General features: G+C 44.7%; 1 protein-coding gene across 1 annotated transcript in view; it reads left to right on the top strand.

The window, feature by feature from the left end:
- LOC129853129 (versican core protein-like) overlaps positions 1–13,036 on the top strand; it is a 64,056-nt gene that overhangs the window by 11,195 nt on the left and 39,825 nt on the right. Inside the window, exon 5 of the mRNA XM_055918852.1 lies at positions 390–683. Coding sequence (XP_055774827.1) covers positions 390–683 — 294 coding nt within the window. The remainder of the gene's footprint in view (positions 1–389; positions 684–13,036) is intronic.

Consider the following 13,036-nt stretch of genomic DNA (forward strand, 5'->3'; position numbering starts at 1 on the left):
ATGCTGTACTGTAGTCCTAAATGAATTAGTGGGAGAAGGTTTAGGCCCAGAGCCCTCCACTGCACTGACACTGGCTTATAGTTATTGGTCTATATCTTCATGACACATGGTCAAATTGGAATGACATATTTGTTATGGATGATACCAGTATTGTGATACTCGTTAGTATCATGGCAGGGAAACAAACATCTTTATGTTGTCATCCAGAGTCACATGTATTTATTTTCCAAGCTATACCACACAATATTATGCCTGCAGGTTTTTAAAGGACCAAAAAGTTAGTGATAACACTATAGTCAGTGATAGCACACATATAAGTTGTATTGCAACATCCTGATGCCCAGTCACTAGAAAGTCACAATTTACATATAATGCCTGTTTGTTTTCAGGTGAGGTGTACTATGCACCTGTGACCCGTAAGATGACGTTTGAGGAGGCAAAGAAGGAGTGTGAGAACCGGAACGCCGTACTGGCGTCGCCGGGTCAGCTCCACTCCGCCTGGAGACAGGGTCTGGACAGATGTGACTACGGCTGGCTCTCCGACGGTAGCGCTCGCCATCCCGTCGCCGTACCCAGAATGCAGTGCGGTGGAGGTCTACTGGGCGTCAGGACCATGTACCGCTACAGGAACCAGACTGGCTTCCCAGAACCCTCCACCCAGCTGGGAGCCTACTGCTTTACAGGTAAACATACATAGGCATCTATGTGGAAAGGGTTCCTTTTGGATTTTAACAGAGCACTCTCAGAGCACACGACTCAGACACAGACTGAGGTGAGAGAAGGTTTAATATTTCTGGTCAAGGACAGTACTGTGATGCCCCCCCTTTAGAGTGCAGCTGCTTCACTCCCACCCACCAATCCTCATCTTGTCTGCACCCTCTCTGACACAAATACTGAAATGTCTACAAAACAGTCCACTCTCAATATGTTGTGTATAACTCACCTTGTATTGAGTGTATGGTTTATTTGCATGTTCATTTTCATGTTTCTTTTGTCATCAAAACAAACTAAACAGATCCCTATGTAGAGCGTTGTGCGTTTCGTGCTAGATAGACTGTGTAGCCCGTTACAGTGAATTACTCACCTCATTGTATGTCTTTTTGTGTTGCGCCCTCAGCAACTAAATTGGGATTGGATAACATTAGAATGAAATCATGACTCTAAACTCTTGCTGCCTTTGATCTCGATGCATAGCCCAATCTGATGGGTGTTTTACTTGATGCATAGCCCAATCTGATGGGTGTTTTACTTGATGCATTGCCCAATCTGATGGGTGTTTTACTTGATGCATAGTCCAATCAGATGGGTGTTTTACTTGATGCATAGCCCAATCTGATGGGTGTTTTACTTGATGCATAGTCCAATCAGATGGGTGTTTTACTTGATGCATAGCCCAATCTGATGGGTGTTTTACTTGATGCATAGCCCAATCTGATGGATGTTTTACTTGATGCATAGTCCAATCAGATGGGTGTTTTACTTGATGCATAGCCCAATCAGATGGGTGTTTTACTTGATGCATAGTCCAATCAGATGGGTGTTTTACTTGATGCATAGCCCAATCAGATGGGTGTTTTACTTGATGCATAGCCCAATCTGATGGGTGTTTTACTTGATGCATAGTCCAATCAGATGGGTGTTTTACTTGATGCATAGCCCAATCTGATGGGTGTTTTACTTGATGCATAGCCCAATCTGATGGGTGTTTTACTTGATGCATAGCCCAATCTGATGGATGTTTTATTTGATGCATAGCCCAATCTGATGGGTGTTTTACATGATGCATAGTCCAATCTGATACTAATGGACGATTTATTTACAAATAGTGTGTTGGAGGGTCCTACACAGTCATTATCTGTCCGGCTCTAATAGCTGTATTACTTCAAGGCTGGGCACATTTTGTGTTTTCTTTCTCTGTGGCTAGCTTTGAATAACCTCATTGGTGCAGTTGAGCAGAGAAAACAGTCACATACTACCTCATAAAATATACAAATATAAGGTGTTAAAAAAAATTATAATACTTAATATACTTATTTGATCCAAGTTATTTAAACTCTATCTAAACCTGACATCTTCAGGTGATGCCAATTGACTTGGCCACCAAAAGAAAGTGCCGATACAGGTCTGTCACCCTTTCTCCTCTCCTTACCTTTCTCTTTTCTCCATCCGTTTCCGCTGTCAGAGTTTGCCCCTTTTCTGTAACACTCACTTGGTAGTTATCAGAGCAGACGTTAGGATAACGGATGGAGCTACTGACCAGACTTCTAAAACCAGTCAGCCTTGGTGACCTCTGACCTGGCCTTTCCATCTTTTTAAACGAGGGTCGGCTAGATAAGCCGACCTCTGACCTAGCCATTCCATCTTTTTAAATGAGGATCGGCTAGATAAGCCGCCCCCTGCCAGGCCATTGGGCCTCCCTGAGAGACGCTAGAAGTCACAGGGTTAGGAGGTCACATAAAGAGGGCACCCTTACCTCCACATTCCTGTATTCCATTTTAGATCTCCATGTGTTGCCTTTTAGCTCTCCCTTTTTGGTTTTGTTCTCACCTAAGTGCTTTTCAAGTACCCCCTTTTCCATTGACTGGGACACTTCATAATTTCCCCTTCCAGGAACACAAAAACATCAAATAAGACATAATATAAACATTAGTCAGTTAGATGAGTGGCAGAGGAGGAACATGGAGGGATAATTTGGTCCCTGGACTGGAGAAAACAAAGGACCGTGTAACAGTGACAGCACACAAACATCAGTGCGATAGTGCACTCCCTCTGCTTTCTAACAGACCACGGTCTATTTTTCCTGCTAGGGAAAAAACGGTCTCACACCTTACATCAGAGATAGCTGGTAGAGAAGGAGGGAAAGTACGTAATGCTGAACAGCTGTCATCTGTTTTACACAGCCTGTCGCGCCACTGAGGAGAGGAGTGTGTGTGTATGTGTGTGTATATATATATATATATATATATATATATATATATATATATATATATGAGGGAGAGAGGGAAAGAAGGAGAGAGGGAGAGGGGGAGAGTGAGTCAGACATAGGGACAGGGAGAGAACGAGCGAGGATGTGCCTTCTGAACAATCAAGCTTTGATCCAGTCACTGAGACCAGACTGGGAGGAATATAGTCTTGATCTCTTAGCAGCTTAACCTTTAATATTCTTTCAGTGCTGCAGCTTATAGGGAGGGATCATAATTATGATTCGGCTATGTAATAGGAATATTGGAGGAGCAGTTCCAGTAACCACATGAAGTCAGGAGCTGGAGCACATGGAGGAACAACACTAGTAAACCCAGAGGCCGTGCGATGACAGGCACAAAGAGACCAAAAAGCAAGAGCTAATCCACAATAGACATCTAAAAGTTCTTGTGCTGTTTAATTCCAGTGGTGGAAAAAGCACCCGATTGTCATACTTGATTAAAAGTAAAGATACCTTAATAGAACATGACTCAAGTAAAAGTGAATGTCACCCAGTAAAATCATATTTGAGTGAAAGTCTAAAAGTATTTGGTTTAAAATATATCAAAGTAAATGTAATTGCTAAAATATACTTAAGTATCAAAAGTAAAAGTATAAATAATTTAAAATCCTTATATTAAGCAAACCAGATGGCACAATTGTATTTTTTATTTTTTTTAGGGATAGCCAGGGACACACTGCAACACTCAGACATTATTTACAAATGAAGCATGTGTTTAGTGAGTCCGCCAGATCAGAGGCAGTAGGGATGACCAGGGATGTTCTCCTGATAAGTGTGTTAATTAGACCATTTTCATGTCCTGTTAAGCATTCAAAATGTAACGAGTACTTTTGGGTGTCAGGGAAAATGTATGGAGTAAAAAGTACATCATATTCTTTAGGAATGTAATGAAGTAAAAGTAAATAGTAAAGTAAAGTACAAATACCCCAAACAACTACTTAAGTAGTACCATCAAGTATTTTTACTTAAGTACTTTACACTACTGTTTAATTCACACTTAATGGCTACATGCATGCCGATAGACACTGTAGGAAATGTAAAATTACTGTTCAAAGTTTGTACTTGTCTTAACATTTAAAATGGAAAGCTTTGAAAATGACCTCACCTACATTACAGTATCTGCCTGTGCTAGGGAAATTAGCCTGTGCTAGTGGGGGGAATGGGGGGAAAGAACATTCTGAGTGGATCAACATGATAATACTGGACTTCTAGACACAAATTGTTTGGTCATTTGAACCTTTGTTATGATTACAAACCTCAGGGGTGGGAAACTGCTTCCAATACTGATGCTCTAGGGACTGTCAACTCCATAACATGTATAAAATTATTTTCAGAATAATATCATTATTTCTTGGAGAGAAAGTGAGAATTTATGGAGTGACTAGTGATAAACACTACAGCTGTGTCTTTAAGCGTCATGTTTACACAGAGTTCTTTCATGCCCTACACTCAAATGCCATGGCGACACTATGTTATTAAGCCATGCCTGGTATTTACTCTGATTTTGTTGTTTTCTCACAAGAAGAAAAGCTTTTGACCAAGTGTTACAAATTATTATAAACTCTGCAAGTATATAGAATGTTGTAAGATGAGTCCCAAGTTTGGTAAGGGGAATTACGTTTGAAGGGGATTACTTTGCTTTGTTTCATAAACAATTAGCCAATAATGCTAATCAATCATTATTTTTTCTGTTCTGTTGCTCTCCTTTTATTCCAGAGTTTGCATTATTAGACTTATTGTGGCTGTGGGAGACGATGTCATGATTTGTAGGTCTAGAGGCTGGGTCTTCTGAGGACACTCACTGTAGGGTTTATAGTGAAGTCTATACTGGCGTTGTGCCATACACCAGCGTGTGTGCTGTATTGTAAGTGGGTAGTGCTGTGTGAAATCTGGCGGATTGAGTGAGTTGGCAAGGTACAGCCAAGACAAACGTACCATTCTGGTGCCAGCCAGTGAGCCTCAGACAGGAACTGGGTAGTTTGAAAATAGAATGAAAGATCCCAGATTAAATAGTTAAGTGTTCCAAAAATAAGACAGTGGGATATGAATTTACTGTCTATTAATCACGCTGTTCTTATGTAACAAACTATTTTGTGGCCTGACCATAATTTTATGTGTCGGTCATTGGTTATTTTTGTTTCAGGCACTTTTTTTGGTCTGGGGATTTCATTGACAGTAATAGACTTTATTTCTATTCTTCTGTCCGCAGCTACGAGGGAGCTGAGAAATCAGACGACCTGGGTGGATGTATCTGTGGAGGGTTCTACCACGCCCCCCCCCATGCTGGCCACGTCTCCCATTGGTTCCACAACAGAGCTCTCTTCTCTGGACAGAGGCAGCACTACCCAGACCCTGAGTTCTGAACTTGTCACAGAGACAGGAGAATCAGCTGAGACAGCAGCGACTCCGTCTATGTTCTCAACCAGCATGGTCCCGCCTCGCCCCACCCCGGTAACACATGAAGATGATCTTGAAGAGGTGACCCCGCTACACACAACCGCTGCTACAGAGCCACACACTACCGTTGCCGCCATCACCAAGCAGACCTTTGACAATGTCATTACAACGCCCTTCCCCGATTCCCACGTCAATGACTTTGAGGAAATCTCAAGCCATGTGGAGTCGTACCCAGGCCGTGGAGACTCGTTCCAAGCTCCACCCACTACAACAGGAAGTCCAACAGCTCCACATCCTGGTGATTCTACCTCCGCTGCTCCCCCTCCGGCCACTGCAGCCGTACTGGTGGATGATGCCAAACCTGAAGAGTCTTTAGGTACCGCCGTGGCCCAGCCACAGAGCACAGAATCTGGGCAGAGATTGGCTGAAGCCACAGAAGAACCAGAGGATCACACCATGATTGAAGTCGGCACGGTTCAACCTGACATTCTTCTAGAGGCCTCTCCAAGCACAGAACTCATGTTTGCTCATGGAAACACAGAGGAAACCGTCCTGGAAGGGATCACTCCAGAGATTACCTTAAACCTGAAAGACGCCCAATCAGTTTCGACAACCGAACTAACTGAATCAATCACCACTGAGGAAACTACAGAAGAACCAATCACCTCTGAGCAAACTGCAGATGAACCTATTAGTACCGAGGACACTACAGATGATTCCAGTCTACATGTAACTGAAGTGTCCTACACTCTTGAAACCACAGATGATTCCACAATGATGACTGCCTCTACCACTCCAGATGTGTCAGTAAGTGGTGCTACTTCTCAACCAATTGATCATATTGAAGTTGAGGCTAGTGCCCAACCCTCAGCAGTAGAGGTCCTTGAGGGATCCTCTGAAGGAATTGTAGAGAGACTTCCACCAGTTCCTCCAACCCAAGAGGTACATGATGAGCCCTCAACCACCACATCTCCCATCACTCTCCCAATCGTGTGTGATACAGATCCCGGCACCTGCATAGAGACCACCACCACCCCGACTCAACCAGGAACCACACACTCAGCAATACCAATGGATTCATCATTGAAGCCTTTAGATGGCTCAGAAACGGATGCCCTGACCACACACTCATCCCAAGAGTCAACCGTGCAAGTAGTCACTCACCCGGCTGAGACAGAGGGTGTTTCTGAAGCTGAGGCCAACCAGAAACCTCTTCCTCATGATGTAGAGACAACAGCCACCGTGTACAGGGAGGAGGCAAGTCAAACACAGGCCGCAACAACTGAATCCACCACACTACATGCAACCGTGACATCCAAGCAGCCTTCCTCTGTGAGCACAACATCAGTTGCCATTCTCATCAACATTGAGACGTCAGCTGAGGATGTGACCTCAGGCGTACAGGTCATTGAAGAGTCCACCACTCACATCCCTGAGTTCCCCTGTGAAACTCTGACTGAAGACCCAGACACCCCCACAGACATCGACACAGAATACTTCACATCTGCCCCAATGACCTCCGCCGTGATCAAGCCCACCAGAGCTCCAGCCACCGTGGGCCCAGACGGACTTCCAATCCATGTCATCATTGTCAATGTTGACGAGCAGAAGCAGAACAAGTCAGGTAAGAAGAATACCTCTTGTTCACTGTATTCCATTACGTCCAATGCTATGGTCATATGATATAGGCAAACAGAGGTAAACGTTGATCTGTAACAATTCAACGTTTGGTGACCTATATAAAGTATGACATATAAACTTCCAGTAGCTCTCCAGATTATGTTTATTTTCATGACAGTGATAACCTGGATGTCTGCAATTAAGTTGATTGCAGTGGTTAAGGTTCGCTGTGCATCACCTGGAAAGATCAGGACCTCCCTATAATAGGATTAGGCCTACTACACAGTCATGTGGTGCACATGTGCTTAGTAGTCTTTCAGGTCTGTCCCTACCCGGGATCCTTTATGTCTGCTCTAGTAGGAGGTCAGATGTGTTAGGCTACTGTTACTAGGGTGGGTCTTCAACATGATCAATCTCCTCTTGTCAACTTGCATTTTAAAACATAAGCACAGTACATGTTTTGGTTTAACTGTGAATAACAGCTCTTTTCCTTTTCAATATGTTTAGGCATAGGCCTATATGACAGAGAGTCTGTATCGCAGGCATGTGTTAACACTTATTGTCTACTGTGCTGCTGCTCTCTGCCAATGAACATGAATGTACAGTAGAGGGGGTTTTGGCAAGAGACAGTAAGACCATGTGCTGTCCAGGGTGCTGAAAGGGGGGTGGGGGGGTTGACTCTCCGCCAAGGAGAATGCATGTGCTTCTCTCTCTCTCTCTCTCTCTCTCTCTCTCTCTCTCTCTCTCTCTCTCTCTCTCTCTCTCTCTCTCTCTCTCTCTCTCTCTCTCTCTCTTTCTCTCTCTCTCTCCCCCCTCTCTCTCTCTTTCTCTCTCTCTCTCCCCTCTCTCTCTCTCTATCTCTCTCACACACACAGACACAGACATACACATGGAGGCGCTGCCATATCAGCATTAGCTTTGGTGTGACTGTTGTTCACTTCAATACCATTATGGAACATGTTTATAGTTTTTGGCTCTGCAAATGGTGTAGCTGTTTTCTTTTGGAGATGCTGTAGTTTGGAGAAGCATGCATTTTATACTCTCTTGATCGTGAAACAAATATCGTCTTTGTGTAAACCTATCTGCAAAAACGAAGCATAGTCGAAACGTATTCTGATTTAGCATGGGTGAAGTTAATTCTAGCTGGTTGGAAACATGCATCTCTACGTATATTGCCACAATGGCTTTTTTTTAGCTGGATACTTGAAAAGAAAAATGATGACTTGTCTTGTCATTTGGATAGCCAATTATAGTGTGGAACCACTACTGCACTGAACACATACATTGCTACAGCAAATTAGCTTGTCTAAACAATGCTGAAGAATACCGACGTTGCTTTGCCTTTATAGTGTCATATTATTCTCATATTTTACAACATTTTACTCTATATAGGCTACTTGAGTGTGTTTCATTTTACTCTATATAGGCTACTTGAGTGTGTTTCATTTTACTCTATATAGGCTACTTGAGTGTGTTTCATTTTACTCTATATAGGCTACTTGAGTGTGTTTCATTTTACTCTATATAGGCTACTTGAGTGTGTTTCATGAAAACCTTAGACAAGGCAAGAATCATGTAGGTTATTTACATCAGAAGACCCTTTGAAAATGACAGAAGACAAAGGCAACATTAGCATATTGTCACAATTGTACATCTTCTGACACTGTCACAGAGCAACAAAAAACTACAAAACATTGTTTCTAATCATTAAAAATATGAAATATATTTCCACCCCTGTAGACCTGTCAAGGGACCCCTTGCAAATGTTTTCCTCTCCCCTGCTAGCTAGTGAATTCCTCAGTGGATCCTCTCTCTCCACATCCGTTAAGAGCCTACTTGGTTCTTAGTGCCTGGACCACCTCAGTTCAGTCAGTCAGTCCAGCTGAACAGATGTCCAGACAGACTGGAGGTTCAGAGGGAAATGAACACAGAGTGAGAAATGGAGAACTTCACAGTCTCTCAGAAAGCAGCTGTTTATTGGATTAACAGGTTTCGTGGTCAGCATAGCAGTGAGGCCTCCAGGACCTGATTTATGTCAATTACCAATGTTAAGAATAACTCTCTACACTTCGTGTTTTGCTATCGCTGGTATTCTTCTTCACTGAGGCAGCCGCAACAGTGTAGGACGAGGGAGTGTGTGGCCTCACCTCACAGTCAATCGGCCAGTGGGAAGGATTACTGTACAGGTGCCTGACGACTTATTCAGCAGGTTATTGATGGTTGCTCAGAGTGCCAGTGTGTTTCAGGTGTGATTACTCATGCTTTTTGAGTAATGCTGGATTATAGATTAATAGCATGATTGTAATATTTTACCAAGTGTCAATATGCCACTTTTCCTCTTTAATTTCAATCAGTGCAAGGCAATAAAATCCTTAATGTGTCGTAATCAAATTGGCATGCAGTTTCTGCTGAAGTGGCCTTTTACATGTGTCAGTAACATTACCTCACCCACTTCAGATTTTAGTATATGGGGATATTTGCTACTTGTCCCTCAGCATTTATGTCAAAATGAGGATATGGCTGGCCTTGAGGATGAGAAAGATGAGAAGGAGAAAACAGGGGGATACTCCAGTGTTACTGACCCGCTGTGGTGCTAACCTAGCTGTAAATGAGTGTGGTGATCTGGCACGGTGCTACGGGACATACTTGGTTTGGCACAGCCATGGGACATGGCTGCTATTGAGCCAGGGTACAGGTGATCTGGACTCCCTCTCAGAGTGCAGGCCTGCTGGTGCAGCCTGCTGGGGAGAGAGCCAACGCTATGCTCAGAGGAGCCACACCACAGACCCAGGGCACAGCCTGTGTATGTGTGCATGTGTGTGCGTGTGTGTGTGTGTGTGTGTGTGTGTGTGTGTGCGCACACACGTAGCTCCCTCTGCCAGCCTGACAGTAAAGGAGGAGGCTTGGCAGCCTACCTGAGTAAGCACAGATGCCTGTCAGCACACTGAAGCCTGGACATCACCTCAAGGGTGATGTCACCACTAAGAAAAAATCTCCCCTCTCTGTGAGGACATCTGAGTAGCTGGTGGCGTGGTGGCTTGACTGTTTTGTGCCACCACAGGAGACACCACTTGCTTATGGGAATTGGCCTCAGTTTTCTGTGCTCACTGGAGTCATTGTAGCCTATAAAAAGGGCTTGATAAGTGACAATAATCACTCACATCTCCCTGATCAGAATGAACAAAATGATGCCATAAGTGCACAGTGATATTTTAACGTGCAACAAAAAATCACTGTGCCCTTATGGCATAATTTTGTTCATTCTGATCTGGGAGATGTGAGTGATTATTGTCACTTATCAAGACCTTTTTATAGGCTACAATGACTCCAGTGAGTACAGAAAACTAATATTTGTCCACTTATAATTTGATCTTCAGTTATGTGCCCTCCAGTACAAAATGATTCTTCCAAAGCAACCACATGACCTACCTGCCCACTGAATTAGAGTCAGGAGATAGGTCTGGACTCTGGAGCAGTGGTGCTGTGCAGCTGGTGAGTTTTGTGGCTGAGGTCATGATTCGCACACAGCAGAGTGTTTGTGCCTGTCCTCAGCATGGAGCACTGCTCTCCCTCCAGAGCCACTGCTGGCCTGGGTTTATGTGGGCGGCTGGTTTTATTTTAACAGATGTGTAATATGTCACCAGGAGCTTGGGCATCCGCCACTGAGCAACTGAGGCAGGGAGGGCCAAGAGGGAGGCGGGGAGGCATGGTGGTGGGGGTGGGGGTAAGTTAGTGGTAGTGGTGGTGGGGGTAGTAGTAATGATGGGGGTAGTGGTGGGGGTAGGAGTAGTGGTGGGGGTAGTGGTGGGGGTAGTGGTAGTAGTGGTGTAGTGGTGGTGGGGGTAGTGGTAGTTGTGGGGGTAGGGGTAGTGGTAGTGGTGGGGGTAGTGGTGGGGGTAGTGGTAGTAGTGGTGGTGGGGGTAGTGGTAGTTGTGGGGGTAGTGGTGGGGGTAGGGGTAGTGGTAGTGGTGGGGGTAGTGGTAGTTGTGGGGGTAGTGGGAGGGGTGGCGTGGTGGTAGTGGTTGTGGTGGGGGTGAGAGGGAGTGGAAAGGGTAGGGAGGTTGGCAGTGTGTGTTGAGGTAAGATGCAGTTATTAAAGAGGATGTGTGTGTGTGTGTGTAACGGGTGGGTTATTGCTCTCCTGTGTTCCCAGGCTCCACTGGCCTTAACAAGTGTCAGCCTCTGCAGCTCTCGGCTCCTGCAGGTGTTCTCTCTTCCAGCCATTAATCTATCTGAGCCACAACTTGTGGGAAACTTTTCTTTTCAGATGGGAGAGAGAAATAGATGGAGGAGGAGTGTGTGGTGAATGGTGAATGAATAACCATTATTCCCTACCCTGGCGCTGGTTGGATTGCAAGTAGAAAATGGTAAACAGATCAAGCCAAAGAATGGTGAGCTGATTACCATGACAGAGAGACAACCACACTGCTCTGTGTTCTGCCAAGCCATTTACCACCTGCTTTATAATACATTTTAGTGCCGTCAGATCAAGGCGTGAAGCACTGGCTGACTCACCACGTTTGTTATTAATAAGGGGAAGGGAAAAAAACACAGGAGTGTGCATCTCGAGGGGACGTGTGAGGACTTATTTTCCAAAGGCTGTACAGTTGTGTGGGCCGATCATCAGATGTGGCACGCGTTCCTCTCCAGGGAGACACTCTGACATCCAATGGATCTGTTCAGGGTTTGACTCCGAACAGCCGTTCTTGTTTGCAAAGCAGGGAAGGAACAGGATGTCTGTCTTTGCTCAGGGCCTTAGTTGACTTGGGGTCTGAGGGGAACCTTTCAGCCCGCAGGACATGGGCTTAAGGGCCGTGTTACACCGAGCATACGCATTCTTTAATGCTCCGCATAACAGCCTGATTGAAACATCACTGCCAATTATTGTGAGGTGTACGAGATGCCATCCTCTTAACTGGTGGAGCATGTCACAGTGTGCTTTCCAAAGCAAGGCGTAAAGCGTGTATGAAGATGGGGATAGCTTTGTGCTTTGGAGAGAGTGAAGGATGCTGCTGAGTTACCATAAAAAAAGAAGAAATGAACACAGCTGACGGAAGAAAAAAAAACTACTGATGAAACGTAGGTTCACACAAGGTCATTGGACCACTATACTGTGTGTGGTATTTGATTGTTTGTGAATGTGTACAGATGCAGGATCTTCATTTGAGCCAGTTTGCTACAGCAGGAAAATAATCCTGCAGCAACAGGAAATGTGTAACGGGTGACGCTCTCCTCATCCTCGGACGAGGTGAGGAGAGAAGGATCTTCTGACCAAAACGCAGCTTGTGGGAAATAAGCCATCTTTATTATAACAACGATGATGGCAAACACGAAACGAAACAAACACTTTCCAAACTACAAAATAACAAAACGACGTTGACGAAACCTGAACATAAACTTATATAACTAAACATAAACTTACGTACAGGAAACAGACGACATCGAAACGAAAACGAAACAAACAAACGCTACAGTCCAGTGTGGTACGAACAAACATACTGACACAGGAGACAATCACCCACAAACAAACAGTGAGAATGCCCTACCTAAATATGACTCTTAATTAGAGGCAAACGCAAACCACCTGCCTCTAATCAAGAGCCATACCAGGCAAACCGAAACCAACATAGAAACAGATAACATAGAATGCCCACCCAACCTCACGTCCTGACCAACTAACACACAAAAACTAACATAAATAGGTCAGGAACGTGACAGTACCCCCCCCACAAGGTGCGAACTCCGGACGCACCAGCACAAAGTCTAGGGGAGGGTCTGGGTGGGCATCTAACCACGGTGGTGGCTCAGGCTCCGGGCGCGGTTCCCACCCCACCATAATCCATCCTAGCCCCCTCCCTTCAAGAATGTCCACCCTCTTACTTCCCCCACAAAATCCTCCTAATAACATATCTAATAATGACAATACCGGGACAGAGAGATAAACCAAGACAGAGGGATAGATAAGACTATAGAGGTAGATAAAGATAGAGAGGGAGATCAGGATAGAGGGGCAACTCCGGACTGAAAGGCAGCTCC

Source organism: Salvelinus fontinalis, chromosome 4, assembly GCF_029448725.1.
Source record: "Salvelinus fontinalis isolate EN_2023a chromosome 4, ASM2944872v1, whole genome shotgun sequence".
Classification (NCBI taxonomy): domain Eukaryota; kingdom Metazoa; phylum Chordata; class Actinopteri; order Salmoniformes; family Salmonidae; genus Salvelinus; species Salvelinus fontinalis.